Raw genomic sequence first — 18210 nt, forward strand, 5'->3', positions numbered from 1 at the left:
CAGAAACAAAAGTGTCATACAGATGAGAAGCTTTGCTGATTGAGACTGATGGGAGGTACTTCCCAAGTGAGGTGGCAGATGGGGAGACGGCCACTTCCAAAATCCCTGCCCCATCCTGCCCTGAATGTGGGGGACCTTGCATCTTTTCATAAATCCAGCCTCCAGGGTGACATTACTTCCCTAAGGAGCTTAAAATGTACTCCCTTTAATGTGACATAGCAAAAGAGTAAACCTGCTTTACAATAGTGTATTTTATATATACCATTACATAAGGAAATGAAAATTCTGCCAGGTTTGTTTCATGTTTTATCAGTATTACAAGCCTTGTCTTGCTTCCACACTGAGGCACTTTATTACAGGTCTCTCTTCCTCCCTTCTGAAATTCTGTAACTAATAGGAAGCTGTTGACTTTCCAAATCCAGGCAGGCTGTGACTGTTTGCTGGAGCTGGCAGCATACAGTGTGACCACAAACCTGCAAGGATTAATAAACTGAAAAAGCACAGGCTTCTCATCTGTCATTTGTGCTTCTTAATGAGAAGAGTGCTATTGAGAAAAAGAAGGAGCAAATGACAGCAATTGCAACCTGAAATGACACTTAAACTCTTACTGCATTTTGTAATCATTTCAAGGTGTGTGATACAGTGAATGTTTTCTTAGCTTATGACAAATTTTGCTTCTTATGCAGGGTCTGCCAGTTAGCTTAGTTAGTTACCTCCTAGATATGTTTCTTCTTCCAGTGTTTTTCTTTTGCCTGCTGAAAACATTTCAAGCTGAATTAAAATTTTATGCGCATTATAATGAAAACCATATGTCTTAGATTAAGGGTGACTGTGCACAAGCTTTCAGCTAGATCAGGTTTAGCATGTGATTTCATGCATTTGCATATATGGTGTGAACGCTTGCCTGCACAGTTACTTGTGGTGCCCCAGTTACTTGTGTTCCATGTGTATGGGAACCGGATTTAGATGCATTGGAGAGGCTTCTGAAAGCCCTTTGTTAAACTTCTGCCACCAACGTGACAGGAGGGCTGGGATGTTTTCCCAGTCTCTGATGGAGTTTACTCTCTTTTTTGTGTACTACTAAGTCATCCTTGCCAAAGATGACATTTTGCAGCTCCTAAAAATACTTCTGACCAGCCTATCCATTTCCCTTCAAACAGACCAAATAGCACTGCCAGGTACGTTTAAAAATGAGGTGACACTACATGCTTGATTATGAAAGATACTTGTCCATAGGTGGACTTACACTTGCATTTACTGTCAAATGCAAATTGAGTATCATGTTATACAGCTCTCAGTGTATTATATGAACCTCCTTGAGGTTGGTGTAGCAAAACAGCATCCTTCCACCTCTGCTCCAAAGAGCCTTTTTGTTTGAACAAGAAGGTAAGTTCCTCAGACCGCCCCCTTCTGCTCCATGAACATATGTTCCCCCTGACAAAGGTCATTTCAGCCTGAGAAAAGGAAATTCATGAGAGCCATTTCTAAGGTGTTAGAACAACCCAAACTGTGTGCAGAAGCACAAAAAAATAATTAGTTCAAGCTGATATCTGTATGAAGAATCTTCTTAAAATACTTAAAGCAAAAAAAAAAAAAACAACAACTTGCAGTGCTGGTTGTTCCAACAGCTGCTTGTGGCTGTGCTAAAAATCCATGAATTAAAAAAATTAAGAAAAACACAAGCCCAGATCACAGTGATATGCAGAATATACATGATGGCTCTCAGCCAATAGCGGTAATTAGTTTGTAGTGATTGTGTTTTTAGAGAAGAGTTGGATTGATTGTGGTTTTGCAGCATACACAAATCACATTCGGTATTCATTTTGAGATCTGCAGTGCTTATAATTTACTTTAATGGAGTTCACATTACTACCAAAGCTACAATATTTAGATGAGCTTAGAAAACTGCTTAACGAGATAAATTTATTTGATAACAACTCTTCTTCCAAACTAAGAAGAGTAAGCAAGCAAAAATCAAGACAAATAATGAGGTTAGATCACAAAGCCAGCACTCTGAATTGAGGAGATCATTTGTAAAATCAAATTTAGGTCCAAATGTGGGGAAGCTGGATCTGTGTTGCCATTTTTCCCCAACTCTTCTGTCTGGTTTTGAGCTGGAGGTCTCCTCACCCAGCAGGTTTGAACAATTTATGAAGGGTCACACTGCAAGTTTTGCTTCACATCCCCTCGAACTGCAGCTTTTCCAGCTGCCCAGGTTACCAGTTATTCCTGAATCATAGAATCATAGAATAGTTAGGGTTGGAAAGGACCTTAAGATTATGTAGTTCTAACCCCCCTGCCATGGGCAGGGACACCTCACACTAAACCATGTCACCCAAGGCCTCGTCCAACCTGGCCTTGAGCACCACTGGGGATGGAGCATTCCTTGGGCAACCCATTCCAGTGCCTCACCACCCTTACAGTGAAGAACTTCCTCCTTATATCCAATCTAAACTTCTCCTGTTTAAGTTTTAACCCATTACCCCTTGTCCTATCGCTACAGTCCCTAATGAAGAGTCCCTCCCCAGTATCCTTACAGGCCCCCTTCAGATACTGGAAGGCTGCTATGAGGTCTCCACGCAGCCCTCTCTTCTCCAGGGTGAAATGTGGTTAACAGACCTGTCTGATGCGGGAGCACTGGCAAGTAGTCGGGTAGATGTCCACTGAAGAGTAGGGAGTGATGGCTTCAGCAGCCAGTGCAGTAGGATAGGGGAGGGATGCCTGTTGGTACCCTTAGAATTGACCATGCCAGGCACTGCTGTGCCCAGCTCCTCCCCATCATTCTGGGAGCACAACTCACAAATCTGATCTCAGTGACTAAGCTGTGTAAAAATCAAAGGGGATGGTCAGGTACTAAAATCCAAGATTCACAGCAGAGCATGACAGGCAGGAGCACACCTCCACCAGTACACAGGAGCAGTCAGAGAGAGTGCCTGTCAGAGAGAGAGACAGAATTGGTCACCTACTTGTAGTCCTGAGTGTGCCCACATGCATGCCTTAGATTCACTCTGAACCTTCATGCTGGAGCTAGACCAACTCTGTGAGGGCAGGCAGCCCACTCATTTCATTACTTTGAAACAGGGCAGTGCTACTGCTACCTCTGTGTTCTGGGTCCCAGCTGAGCAGTTAGAGCTTGAGGAAAAGATCAGTTCAGTGCCCTCCTTGGACCAAAGGACTTCAAATTCACACTTCTCATCAGAGTTCCTGAGCCACTGCAACCTACTGGGCATCCCCAGCTTCCACCACAGACTCTAGACCTCAGCTTCAGGAGAGGCTGAACCATGGGCAGAGGAAGTGGGAGCAGCTTGTTTCACCCAAATATTAGAGCTGTCCACATGGGGGAGATCTCTCTGTCCTTTTCCTTGGTTCCAGGATTATGTCTTCTTTTACCCAGTTACTGTTTGGTGTGAATAGAATAGTAAGTGCAAGATAAGTGATAGTAAATCAAATAAGTAAAGTAAATCAAAGGACAGAGACTGGAACCAAACCCCGCTGTCAGCTATAGCTTGATGCTGTGAATTGAGTACATTTTCCACTAGGAGACTTTACCCTTGAAATGGATAATTTTTAAGGGTGTTACCTGAAGAAAGGCCTGAAATGCTAAAGAGAGACTTCATCATCCCTTTGTGGCTTCTTTTTCTTAATTTTTTCAGTGCATGTGAGCAGTGTGGTTTTCTTTCCTAAATTGCTTGTCCTGTACAAAAACAACCTTGTGGGAGCAACCTCATATTAAGTAGAAAAGAAGTCACGTTAGTGTTTCCTGGAAATATACTGCTTATACTGTTAAAGATTGGAACAAGAGATGCAGCTGTGAGTTAAAGGTTTCAAAAGAAATGAAACCAAATCTCTTTAAAATATAGGCCCTTTAATAGTGGGTATTGCAACTGAATTCTTTCTACTTTTCCAACTGCTTCTAATGGCTTCGGTAGATTTTTTTACACAGTTAGGCCCTGTCTTTTCCCATGGGGTCTCTAAATTAAGCTATCTACAGAGAAAGTGTACCCCTTACTCCTCTAGTTTCTACTTCCAAGAGGTGAACATGTATGCATAGAGTGGGTTTTGCTGTGGAACAGTATACTTTTCAAGGTGAGGAAGCTCAGCAAACATAAGTGCTTTACATTTGAGAACAAGTATCCGTCAGCAGTGTTTTATTTACAGCTCTATTTCACTGGATGACAATATGCAAAACTTAGCATCAAAACTGATATATAGAAAGAGGTCATGTTATGGAGTCAGAAGGTAAGTAAGCTCTGTGGTTTATAAGCTTTGGCAGCTATGAAACAGTGGTGAAGTTACAAATAAGAAAGACTTACACAGAAAGGCTAAACATTGATAAGCTTGTATGCACCTGAGTTTTGGGAATCAGTTATGCTGCTCAGTTGTCAATGTTACTGTCACAGGTATTACTTGAACTATTTTTTTTCTCTCCATACTTTAGTCTTGCTATTTAGATAGCAAATGGATAATAAAATCCACACAGGAAAGTTGGAGCTTTCTTCTTATAGAAGATTAAATGCTAAATTTTAGTGTTGAGGCCAGAATGCCTTGTCTGTAATAGCTACGAATAGCGAACTGGGATGCCATACTCTCCAGGCATGTGGGGGGGGGGTTATTGTGTGACTCTGTGTAAGCAATGTATTTACTGCCTCTCTATACATACATACATAGGTATATGTCCGTGGTGTGGTATTTCTGTGCTTGCATATTGCCCTGGTAGGCCTAATACACTGACTTTTTTTCTACCTGTAACAGCTGTGAATGCAACGTGTGGTCTGGTCACCACACTGTGTCATTACCCTTGCACTGTTACTGAAGCCGTGCAGGCAGCGGAGTTAAAGGTGGGGCTTCTCTGCACCCAGAATGTAGGTGTGATGGCTGTACTGCCCAAGTGCAGTAAACACACATCAGTGCCAGCTGTCCTTGCACAGGCAGCTCCTTCTCCCTCCCTCAATCCCATCTTGAAATTCAGTGGTATCACATGCAGGATGGGTAATCTTGAGTCATCAGCAGGAGGAGGCTCCCCATCTGACTCCCATGTTGCAGCAGGACAGCATTAGCACTCTGAGCTGTGCTCCCTGACCCTGGGCTCAGGTGAGCACACATCTGCCAGAGCCTCACTGCCCTCCCTGCTTCTGCCTGGCTTGTGCCCACCCATGCTGCCTGCAGCCCTTGTCATGGGGTGGCACAGCTCCCTTCTCCTCCCCTCTGTGTCAGCTGCAACTGTCTGTCTGTCACAGTGCTGTCAGGGCAGCAAGCAGAATAAAAGGCAGCACAAAGCGTGATGCTGTCTGCAGCAAGCTCTTAGCTTGGAGTAGTTGTCCATCAAGAAGCAAAGTGCAGAGACAGCACCAGATGCTCCATGATTTCACTCCTGCTTCTCAGATACCCATTCCAGGCAAGGAGCAGTTCTGGAAAATGTTGCAGTACTTTGTTGGCTGTTCTCGACTTGTGCCTCCCATTGCACAGAGCAGTGCACAGCTCCACTCCAAGGGTGAGGGCACGCTGCTGTACTGAGCCCGCTGTGAGATGGGGGGAGGCCAGGTCAACCAGCTTCCCAAGGCTGCTACATGCGGCACAAGCATCTCCATCAGAGCATACGCCTAGGTCAGATCACCCTGGCAGGCGGTTGGTGCTGTGACACTGAGTGCCTGGAGCATGGAAGAATATGAATGAATGAATTTCAAATGAGATACCGCTGAATACAGTGGCTTAACACGTATCATCATGGGCAGGAAAGGGTGGGTAAGACAGTCCCGTTAGCAGGGAAGTCTGAGATCAGAGCTGAACAAGTATTTTGGCCAGTTAGGACAAACTACTGGCTTTGAGAAATGTCAACCTCCTTCATGGTTAACACGGAATATGGTTAACATAAAAGCCCAGCACAGGCTCTGCTGGGCTTACATGTGAGCTTTTGCAATCACATTGTCACAGCAACCAAAACAGTCAACAGGTGCCCTTGGGGTGCCATCAGCCCAGAGAATGGCATTAGGAGAGATGAGAGGCTCCTGCCTGCACTGCTGCTAGGCAAGGAGTTCCACCTCTTTGTTAAGACAGAAGTCACAGTTACCCAGGAGGATGTGTTTCATCATGTGATATTTTATGGATACATGCCACGTTCCTTTACTTAGAAATGTCTACCAAATGGGAGGAAGCATTTTAAAAGTCTCCTGGTAACACTGCTGTTGAGCTCTGCCACATGCAAAGCTGGCTTGAACATCACTAACACACTTGGAACCATTGCTAGCAGTGACCCCTTTGATGTAGAATTTGTTCTCGAAGAGCCTATAAATAGCCTCACACCTAATTTTAAATGTAAGTAATCTCCTGTGCTCAGTGTGAAGTTTGTGTGTAGCTGTTATGGGAACCGCAGCCAGAAAGGTGAGCTGGTGCTCGGCAGGCACGGTTCCTGTCTCGAATGCAGCTCACGCTCAGGAAGCTCAGTGATGGAGGTGGCTGTTTCCAGGCTCTGCTGACCCAGACAGCAGTGCCAGCTCTGCAGCTTGCCCCAGCGATGCTCTGTGATGCAAGCAGGTCAGCGAGAGGCGACTGCTAAGCCTCACTTCCTTGCAATGCTTCTGGTAGCCAGGGCTGATTACAGTGTGGTCTGTTTACCCAGAGATAAGCCTCAGCGAGCACTCCTGCTCTCTGTGCTGCAGGCAGGACCTGGCTGTGGAAAGCTTCTGGCATCTTGCAGGGGCAGGAATGTTGAGAGGTGTGAACACAGAGGTATGACATCTCTGTAATGGGTTTACCTGTTTGGCTCTTGCTTGGAAAAGTAGATTTGGGAGTAGTGTGGTACTGAGACAGAATTCAGAGTGTGTTTCAGTCTTGTAGATGGGAATGTTCTGTTTATCAGGAAAATTCTGTTGCAGTTTTGGACACTATGTCCCACGGTCATTTTGCTTCCCTAAGGAGAGGGTCACTGACATCTATATCTGTAGACATGATATAAATACTCTGCAACACAAAGTGGCTTTGCTACTTTCCCTCCCTCCCCTTGCAGACTTGTGCGTGGTTTTGATCTGGTTACAGCTCTGTGCCTTGTGTCTGATTATCAGGGGTGTTTGCCTGGGTACAGAGCATGTTAGAGATGATAAAGCCAGGTCCCTGTGATGGCCTTCCCTTTTGAAGAGCTAAGCTTTGCATTTGTGCACTTTGAAATTGGACTAAGGAATATTCTGGGCTGGGCTGAGCCAGAGGCACAGGGAAATGGGGCTGGTCTCAGACCTGGTGAGACTGGGAAAATGCTGTGTTAAATCCAAACACATCTGACCCTATGACCAGTTGCTAAGAGTTACCAGATAGTAAGGATGTCTCATCCTCTTTACGGCTGTGAAGATGGTGCACTTGGAGGTTTATCTGTCTTGGACGGGATGATGGTATCTGCAGCTGTATCTCCCCCTCGTGGAAAAAAAAAGAGCAGAACTGGGATTTGTGGTAAAACCGCAGCGCTGGCCAGGGGTGTATGCGCATGGGACAGCACCCAGAAATCCCCAGGTCAGTGATGCTCCCTCTGACCGGCTGTGTGAAGGAGATTGGAGAGCTATTTCCATCCTCTCAAATAAAGTCACCATCCGTGATCCATAGAAAGTCAGTAATCAGATAGATGATTTAGCACCCAGGAAGCACTTGAGAGCCACACATGATTACTGGATTATTTCAAGCCTGTTGGTACTACATTACTATGCTTCTGTGACACATGAATACCTGCACAGGTGTGCGTATATATATACACATACCCTATTAGTCTCTATGCATATATACATCTATAAATGTGTGTGTACATCATCTCAGAAACAGAACAGAAGCAGCTTTCCTCCCAACAAGTAGTATTTGCATATGATTTAAAGCAAGAGAAATCTCCAGTTATAATTGTGTGCTCCTAATGACTGTGCTCCCAAAGGAGGAACGTGAGTGGCCTCATTCAATTGTTGATGGCTGTGAGAAAGCAAACAGGTTGTCACAACAAATGTTCCTAACCTAAGTCCTAAAATGGCTTCTGTAGCATGAAGGGCACGTGTCCAAAAGTTTTTTCAGCTCTTGTGGAAGTGACAGTTCTGAGGAAATAATGAAAATCTGGAACAAATCCAGCAGTTGTCCTCAGGGATGTTTGAAAATCCATGTGACTTCTGAAATTCACCTGGGACGGACAAAGGAAGGATGCTTGTGCTTCACTGTTGCTTTGAAAACAGTGTTTGTGTTGTAATTTCCATCATGTTTTCACTCTTCCCCTTTCCTTTCCAGGCAGTGAAGCTGATTTTAGCTCTTCAGGCAGCACGGGCAGTATTTCAGCGCCTGAAGTCCATCTGTCTGCTGCTGGAAGCAAGAAATCTTCTTTCTCTCGCAAGTAAGTAAAGTGATTTTTCCTGAACATTGCAAGTACTGCCTGTGCAAAGATAGACTGCTGTGTAATGTCATGCAGTTAATGCATACAATGCCTGCGTTGTGAGATTTAAAACAATTTGGGTAACACTGTGTTCTTGGGCAGCACCCACACTCATGAGAACTGTGATATGAGAAAGAAAAAATGATGCTGTATTTGGAGCACACAAATTGCCAGCATGTCAGATCAGCCAAATGGTATTTATGTATGTTGTTTATTCATGACAGGTATGGAGAGATAATCAGGTAAGGCAGAAAAGGCATTGGCTGGAGTGGAGACGGAAACAACTGGGTGTGTATCAGTTAACAGCAGTACTTCTAGCCAGTTAACCTTTTGGTTTTATTACTTTATTTCCTCTTTGTAATAAATTGTCAGCTCGACTTCTACCTTTCCAGATCATGATCTTTCTTCTGTAGGAAATAAGCAGACAATATTGCCTTTGATGCTTTTTTCTTAAACACCCTGGCCTAACCTTTACATAACTCAAACTAAATGCAAGCTTTAAAAAATATCATGCTCATCTGTCTGACCGAATCTTTCATAAAGATTTCAGTGGGGTTTCTTCCCCTCATGTGTGGAGTGCAAATCCAGACAGCTTGTGAATGTGGGACTGTGGTGTGCACAGTACGCTCTGCTCACACGATCCCTGTTGGATACAGGTTTTGGAGTAAGTGGAAAGAGTTCAGGTTGACAGGGCTGGTTTCCTGCCCTCCATGGCAGAGCTGGCAGGCACCAGACAGAGCTGATGAAAGGGGCGGCTGCAGTGCAGAGCTTGGGGTGTAGAGAGTGCCTGCACTGGTCTTGTGAGGGAAAGGTGCACAATGGGCAGGGCTGCACTCGGTTCTCCCTGGAGGAGGTCCTCCTGCAGCAGGGGCTGAGCTGCAGGATGCTGTTAATAGACTGCAAGATGTCAGGGAAGCTGAGAGGAAGCAGGAATGCTTGCTCCTGGCCCAAACTGTGCAGGTGCTTCAAGCCTCCCCTCTAGCTCATGAAGGAAAGAAGGAGGCCGTTAACCCGGGAAGCTGGGAATTAGTCACAAAAAAAAAAAAAAAAAAAGGAGGAAAAGGACAATCAAAAGCAAAGGGCTTCCTCCTAAATCTGTTGTCCCCCACGCAGTACCGCTTTGCTGTCCTGTAGGGGGCTAATGAAACGCACTCGCGCCAGAAACAGCCGGCTGATGCACTGGTAAAGAAGATCTCTACTGGTGCTGCCAGGAAAAAGCAGCGGGGCGTAGTAGTAGGGGACTCTACACTGAAAGGGGCAGAAGCACTTGTTTGTCGGCCTGAGCCGGTCTCAAGGGAGGTGTGTTGCCTACCAGGGGCACTGATCAGGGATGTGGCAGAGAGGCTGCCTGCTCTAGTAAGTCCCACACAAAGAGTTGCGGTCAATGGCTCAATGTCCAGCTGGAGACCAGTAACGAGTGGTGTCCCTCAGGGATCGGTGTTGGGACCAGTCTTGTTCAACATCTTCGTCGCTGACATGGACAGTGGGATTGAGTGCGCCCTCAGCAAGTTTGCCGATGACACCAAGCTGTGTGGTTCGGTTGATACGCTGGAGGGAAGGAATGCCATCCAGAGGGACCTTGACACACTTGTGAGGTGGGCTGATGCCAACCTTATGAAGTTTAACCATGCCAAGTGCAAGGTCCTACACCTGGGTGGGAGCAATCCCAGGCACAGCTACAGGTTGGGCAAAGAAGAGATTCAGAGCAGCCCTGCGGAGAAGGACTTGGGGGTGCTGGTCGATGAGAAAATGAACATGAGCCAGCATTGTGCACTCGTGCCGACGGCGAGGAGAAGCAAGACACGCCAACCCAATATGGGTGATAAGCAAGCTTCTACTTTATTCATGTCGCACATCGCTTATATCCTCATGGTGTTAGCTACGCCTACTAGTCACAATAGTATTGGTTAGCTCTATGCGGCTTCCTTTACATTCTCCTCCCACATCCGGTTTCCGGTTACTTGTGAGGCCTACACTTTGCTTTGCTAGCACAAGGCCTCTAAGGATCCATGGCCTTGCTCTTGGAGCCATTCAGCAGCAATTCCCCCTTTTTTCTTTTGTGCGAGCAAAACATTGTGGGTCATTCTGTTCACTTGTTTCATTAAACAACTATAAGCAAGTCTAACAACTACAATGATTAAAATAACAATGATACGTAAGCGCAATCCTTCAAATAGCAGTGTTTTAAGCCAACCTGTAATGCCCCATGAGGACAACCATTTAGTTATCCCTAGGTCATTGCTCACTTGCAATTGCTGGGTAAGCTGAGCCAGGGTTTTCAGCTGTGCGTGTATCGAATTAGAATGATCAGAAAGATTCATACAACACATTCCATCAAACTCTTCACATCCATGTCCCTGTGCCAACAACAAAAAGTCTATAGCGGCTCTGTTCTGCAGTGTTGCATGTCTCACAGAGTCAACATCAAACAACAAATCAGAAATTGCCTTCGATGTAGCATTTGTCTGCTTAGCAAGCCAGCAACCCAGCTAGTTTAACTGAGCCAAGGCCCTGGCCGAAGCCACACCTGGTGCGAGAAAAGAAGCTGCTATAATAGTGTCAGGCAACCAAAACTTTACATCAGATCTACAGTTAGCAGTAAAGCTATGTACAAAGCCTTTTAAGCGCCTTAAATGGTGCTGTCAAGACATATCAAGAATCATTGAGGTGTTGGGGGTCAACAGTGACAGCCTTCCAATGGAACAAGGTCCCCCTTTTATTTTGGAGGGAATAACACGCCAGGCTCGATCACCACAGATCAAAAACACTCCACTGGGCAACTTCAGGGGATGATTGGTAGATCGGGAAGTGTTGTGGGAAGCATACTTGCACCACACACTGGCATTCCTGTGAACTAAAAGGCTAGAATTTACATTTGTCGCGGTACCATTTACCTTGGCTTGGGCTCTTGTCCAACTAAATGTCACACAGGTATCCATTCGCACGGCCCCTAATAACTCTCTCTTGAGGCTCGTTTGGGGCAATAGGCAAATAGGGTACCCAAGCGTCCCAATTATCTGTTGTGCTGTTGAGGTCGGTAGCACTACGTAAAGGTATGGTGAATGGGCAGGGCCAGTCATCTATAGGAATACCAACTAAACAGGTTGAAAACGGGTTGCCAGGGGAAGATAAGGTGAGGCAAATGGTATCCTGTCCCATAAGATTAGCCATTGCCACCCATACGTTGGTCTTGGGCTGCGGAGGCAGATAACTGGCCGTTTCTGGAGTCTTCATTACTATCAGGAGCAGCAGGGGAAGAGAAAGACACTGTTTTAGTCCACTTCACGGGGACTCATTTTGTACCTGTGGATGTAAGCACACACATATAACCTCGCCCCATATACTTCACTTCTGCCGGGCCCTGCCACAGGCCCATGCAGGGATCACGGTACATGACCATCATGGGTGCCTTAGACTCTGATGCCGCGACTCGGCCATGCACTTGAGCAGGGGGAGAGTCCTGATCTGCAAAACCACACAAGTAATTTAAAACAAACAATGCCTTGGACAGTCTTTCTTTCACATCATGGATGTCACTGAACTTTTCAAGGTACCGTTTCAATGTCTAATTCGCCCGCTCAACTATTGCCTGTCCCGTTGGTGAATGGGGAATGCCAGTCACATGTTTGACTCCCCATTGTTGACAAAATTGGTGCATTCTCTCACCTACATAGGCAGGCCCATTGTCCATTTTTATTTGCTGAGGTACTCGCATGGCGGCAAAGCAGCTAGTTAGATGCCGTACTACATGGGAGCCCTTTTCTCCTGACTGGGCTGTAGCCCATAGGATTCTGCTATATGTGTCAATTGTGACATGCACATACTTTAGGCGCCCAAACTGCTGCACGTGTGTGATATCCATCTGCCACAATTCACAACGGCCCAAGCCCTGAGGGTTCACCCCAATCCCCAGTCCTGGCCCAGGATGGCTACAGCTGGGGCAGGCCCTAACAATGCCTCTCGCTTCTTCCATTGTAATCTTAAATTGGCGGAATAGTCCCTTGGCATTCTGGTGAAAAGTGCTGTGGGCCTCCCTGGCCTTTACGAAGTTGCTCAGAGGTGCAGCAATGGAAACTAATTTATCTGCTCTATCATTGCCTTCCCCCAACCCCTGTGACCATTTATGACTCCTTATATAGATGATGGCATAAGCACATTCCTGCTGGTGAATGGCTGCCTGCAGCTGACGCAGCAGGTCAAACAACCGCCGGTTTTGACACTGTCTGAGTCGAGTGTCCTCAATGTGCTGAACTACACCTGTGACATACATAGAATCAGAGATTACATTTAGTTCTGTGTGATGCCAATTCAGAAAGGTCCAAACGACCACTGCCAGTTCTAAAGTTTGCAGTGAGTCCTCTGCTTCCACGGCCAATATCTGCTGGTGCCATTTCTCATCCTGCATCCAGGTTGCCGCGGCACGCCGACACTTCTTTCCAGCATCTGTAAGAACCGTTACTGCATTGGCCAGCTGACGCTCACTCCTTTTTGGTATCTTGATCCATTCTTGCTGGCTGATCCAGTGCAGGGTGGTGGATTGCAGCTGTTCTACCTTGAGCTCCACAGCCTGAGACAGCAGGCTGGCTTGTAACGCCTGTGAATGCTGGAGATACCACTCAAGATCCCACCGTTTTATTGGCAAGTAGATGGTTCCAGGTTCCTGGGCCGTTAGTTGTAACACCCTCATACGACCCTTTTGAACCAACTCTGCTAAATTTTCAATTTTCTGTTGAATAGTAGTTTTGGGTCGGATAGCGGTAAAAAGCCATTCCAATATCTTCATCTCCTCCCCCTTTTTCTTTTTGCACTGTGTCAGTGCACCCAAAAGTTGCTTAGGGCCTTGTAGTATTTCAAGATCTATGGGAAGGTCTGGGTCCCGACGGTCAACCCATCGCTGTACGATTTGTGTGCTAATGCGCTGAATGGTCAGCCGCTGTTCCGACGTGGGTCGCATCATCCGTGCTGGGTCAGTACCTTGCAAAACGGGTCTCAAGGTGTCAATGTGATCGTTTGAAATGCCCACAACGGGATGTAGCCATTGGATATCTCCAAGTAAGCACTGCGCGTCATGCAAGGTTGATATTTGAATGTGAAGTTGCAGTTTTTGTGGCCATACTTGGCCCTCCGTAATATGCCAGCCTAAATATTTCCAAGCAGGGCCGCGCTGATTTTTTTCAGCCGTGATAACGAGTCCTTGCCTGCTCAGTTGCTGCTCCAGTAGTGTCTCTTGGTCCGTAGTGAAGGGTTGATTTGGGGCGAATAAAATATCATCCATATAGTGGTAAATTAATGTTCCTGGCCATATTCGGTGAAGGGGATGGAGCGCATTGGCCACAAACAGTTGACACAGGGCAGGGCTATTTTTCATGCCCTGTGGCAATGCAGTCCATTCAAAGTGGCAAAAAGGTGCTGCTTTATTTGGCATTGGCAAGGTAAAGGCAAATCGTGCAGTGTCTACTGGATGCAGCTTAATTGTGAAAAAGCAGTCTTTGAGATCAATAATCAGCAGGTGCCAACCCTCAGGGAGCATAGCAGGGTTGGGCAATCCTGGCTGCAAGGCACCCATTGCTTGTATCTGTGCACTGACAGCTCTCAAATCCTGTAGCAATCTATATTTTCCTGATTTCTTTTTTATGACAAAAATCGGCGTATTCCAAGGACTCATAGAAGGTCGTAGATGTCCCTGCTGTAGTTGTTCCTGCACTAAAATTTGCGCTTGCTCTAGACTTTCCTTTTTCAGCAGCCACTGCTCGACCCACACTGGGGTGTTAGTAGTCCATGTGAGCTGGATCGGGAAAGTCCATTGTGCAGCGACCACTCCTAAAAATGTTGGTTAGTCAGCACAAGTCCCAGCTGGTCTAGCACATCTCGGCCAATGAGGGCATTGACCCCACTCGGCAATGGCATGATGGTTGCATAGATGGAGGCAACCTGACCATCGACAGCCGCCTGTATTAAGTCAGAGCTGCGTTGCACAAAGCAGTACCGCCAACACCTTCAACCCCACCAAAGGTAGGGTGGCACGGCCACCACTGTGGCCACTTGTCAGTGTTTATTATGGTGATGTCGGCTCCAGTGTCCAGTAATGCTGGTAGGTTTAGGCGCTGATTCCCTCGAGACCATGTGGAGTCAACTACTGGTCTGGTGGTCATTGGGACAGTTAGCATAATAAGGCCTCCCGTGGAGCCAAATCCTTGAGACCCATGTTTGGCCAGTGGGCCAATATCTTGCATTGCAGCAGTTAATTGTGGCAAGGGGACAAGCTGGGCAATTTTACTCCCCTCAGGGATATGAATCAGAGGAAATGACATTTGAGTTACAATGCAAATTTCTCCAGTAAAGTCTGCATCAATCAGTCCAGGTAAAATAAACAGACCCTTCAGTCCACTGGAGGATCGCCCAAGCAGCAACGCTTCATGGGCCTGTCCATTGATTATTAGTGGTCCCTGTACACCGGTGGGGATCTTAACACGGCCATTGATCAATGAGGGTCACATCTATTGCGGTTACCAGGTGCAAGCCGAGGCTCCCTCTTGTGGTGGGCCGTAGGCCGGCTGCGGGCAGCAGCTCCCGGCTGGTGATGTCGCGGTTGGCGCTGGCCACTGGGCGGCGGCCTGAACGGGGCCCGAAATTGTTATCTGCGCGGCGGCCATTCCCGCTCCTCTGTCCGTTTCCCGGACAGCTGCCGACTTCTGTGCTGTGGTTGTCTCGCTGACAATTAGAGCGCCACACAGTCTTTCTGCAGTTTCGCTTGAAATGTCTTCCGCCACATCGGAAACAACGAAGCGTCTTCCATTCACGTCTTAGTTGGGCCGGCACTGTATTGTTGGACCGGAGAGGACCCAGCGCTGCAAAAGCCTGTACCTGTGCCTGAGCTGCCTCCTTCTGTGCCTGAGCTATCTCTTTTCCCATCGCTTTGACAGTTTCTACAAGTAGTGCCTGAGCTCCTGCGGGCACCCTGCTCATGTGTTCTAACATAAGTTCTATGGTGGCATCTGCGGGTAGGGTAACTAAGATACCTTTTGTGTAGGCATTGCTATTTTCCATGACACACTGGCGCAACAGCAGACCCCTCATATATTCTATAGTATCCACTGTGCTGATGGCTATAGTTAGTCTATCCACAAAATCAGGAAATAGTTCATCTTCCCCTTGTTTAATGGACATGTACGAGGGGGTAGGGGGTGCCGTGTGCACCCTCTGAATGGCTTCCCTGGCAGTATGCATGGATTCCAGGCAAACGTCTGGCCCCATTTGCACTTGAATGTCTATAGTAGCAAATCACCCAGTTCCCATCAGTTGTTATGTTGTGACACCAAACAGTGGGTCATGCTGACCTCTGGGCAGATTAGATGATCTATCACAGACCTGCTGCCAATGTGCCTGCCACAATAACTGCTGCGTTTGTGTGATGATCATCCTAATTATTCCCTTAATGTCTTCAGGGCATAAAACCATACCGCTCCATATATAGCCTAACATCTGTTTAGTGGGCTCACCGTGCAATCCCGACTCGTTCGCCGTACTCCGTAACTGAGTTAAAAATTTCCAATCTAGGGCATAATGGGTTCCCTGTGCTCCTCCCAGTCCATCTGGTTCATACCAGACTGGAAAGGCTCGCAGGTCCTCCAAATCTCCCGCTAGGGCATAATCTCTATTTTCTACTGTGTGCTTCAAAATGGCACCCCAATCAATCCGGCACCAAGGCACCACCCTCTTCCTTTCAGCTTCCTCGACATTCATCGTGCCTATCCCTTCTAGTATACTTTCTCTGTCCTTTTCAAAGTCCCTACTTTCGGAATTCCTCTGCTTTTCAAAACTCAGCTGGGGTGGTGGGGGAGCAGGGAGTTGCACCTCCTCCGCTGCACCTTCTGATGAAGAAGGAGGGGGGGGAAGGAAGGTGGGGGAAAAAAACCTGTGCTCCAAGCACAGGGAGCGCCCCACGAGTTGGGGGAAACGAGTTGTAATCTTCCCCCGGCTTCAACCGACCAGGGACGTCTGTTCCTAGTTTCTCTGTTGTTACAGTGGCAATTTTCTTTTCCGCCTTATATTTTTTATACAATTTATTACTTCTCTCCAAGGCTTACCGAGTTTCCTTGCCGTTTTTTCATCATCAAGCATTGAGTCAAGTAATTCATCACCAAACTTTCGCCACTCACTCTCCTCAAAAACTGTATTAGGATCTACAAAAAATCCCTTAGCCTTCCCTACAGCTACTAGACCCGCTAGCTGCTTTAAAGTCTCAGGCTTAATTCCCTGCTTTTCTAAAAAGCGCTGTAATAAATCAGGGGCTACCTCTTGGTCCATTTTCTTTGGCTGGCCTGTTCCTTTTTCCGGATCGTCCTCTTCTGGATCGTCCTGTAACCTCGGTCTCCGGATCGTCCGATAATGGATCGTCCTCCCGATGCAGCTGTATCTGGCTCACCCCAGCGGCGGACTCCTTTTTGTCAGTCCAAGCACCCGGGTCAGACACACCACCACAGTAGCACTGCCCGCACACCCTGGCCACTGCCACCGGTGCGGCTCACACTCGCCGTTCCGGGTCCCTGTTATCCGGGTCCCTGTTATCTGGGTCCCTGTTCGGGCGCCATTTGCCGACGGTGAGGAGAAGCAAGACACGCCAACCCAATATGGGTGATAAGCAAGCTTCTACTTTATTCGTGTCGCACATTGCTTATATCCTTGTGGTGCTAGCTACGCCTACTAGTCACAACAGTATTGGTTAGTTCTACACAGCTTCCTTTACATTCTCCTCCCACATCCGGTTTCTGGTTACATGTGAGGCCTACACTTTGCTTTGCTTGCACAAGGCCTCTAAGGATCCATGGCCTTGCTCTTGGAGCCATTCTGCAACACACTCACAGCCCAGAAAGCCAACCATATCCTGGGCTGTATCAAAAGGAGCATCACCAGCAGGTTGAAGGAGGTGATCCTGCCCCTCTACTCTGCTCTCATGAGTCCTCACTTGGAGTATTGTGTGCAGTTCTCTCAGTGTCCTCAACATCAAAAGGACATGGAACTGTTGGAACAAGTCCAGAGGAGGGCCACGAGGATGATCAGGGGACTGGAGCACCTCCCATATGGAGACAGGCTGAGGAAGTTGGGGCTGTTCAGTCTGGAGAAGAGAAGGCTGCGTGAAGACCTCCTAGCAGCCTTCCAGTATCTGAAGGGGGCCTATAGGGATGCTGGGGAGGGACTCTTCATTAGGGACTGTAGTGATAGGACAAGGGGTAACAGGTTAAAACTTAAACAGGGGAAGTTTAGATTGGATATAAGGAGGAAATTCTTTTCTGTTAGGGTGGCGAGGCACTGGAGTAGGTTGCCCAGGGAAGTTGTGAATGCTCCATCCCTGGCAGTGTTCAAGACCAGGTTGGACGAGGCCTTGGGTGACATGGTTTAGTGTGAGGTGTCCCTGCCCATGGCAGGGGGGTTGGAACCTGATGATCTTGAGGTCCTTTCCAACCCTAACTATTCTATGATTCTAAGGTGGCTGAGGTTTCCCTAGATCATGTGGTTCAGATTGAGGGCCTTGCAGTTACTGAAAGGACACGGAGTGGCTGATGGCTTCAGGACTTTCTTCTCGGCCAATCACAGTTATCTGTCTGGTTTAGTGGTTAGACAACTTTGTGTGCAAAATAAGGGCTGTGTGGTGAGGATACTCCAATATATTTGTCCTCATTTTTGCTGGGATAGAGTTAATTCTCTCCCTTGTAGCTGGTACAATGCTGCGTTTTGGCTTCAGTCTGAGAACAATGCTGATAACACACCAATATTTCAGTTGTTGCTCAGCAGCACTTACTCTGAACAAGGACTTTTCAGTCTCT

General features: G+C 47.1%; 1 protein-coding gene across 4 annotated transcripts in view; it reads left to right on the top strand.

Moving 5' to 3' along the window:
- SYBU (syntabulin) overlaps positions 1–18210 on the top strand; it is a 47932-nt gene that overhangs the window by 26026 nt on the left and 3696 nt on the right. For all 4 annotated transcript variants that reach the window (XM_061447852.1, XM_061447850.1, XM_061447853.1 and 1 more), the window contains exon 4: positions 8245–8347. In XM_061447852.1, the coding sequence (XP_061303836.1) occupies positions 8245–8347 (103 nt within the window). The remainder of the gene's footprint in view (positions 1–8244; positions 8348–18210) is intronic.

Source organism: Pezoporus flaviventris, unplaced genomic scaffold (genome assembly GCF_033815535.1).
Source record: "Pezoporus flaviventris isolate CSIRO_AGI_PZ_B2104156 unplaced genomic scaffold, CSIRO_AGI_Pfla_v1 ptg000007l, whole genome shotgun sequence".
NCBI lineage: Eukaryota > Metazoa > Chordata > Aves > Psittaciformes > Psittacidae > Pezoporus > Pezoporus flaviventris.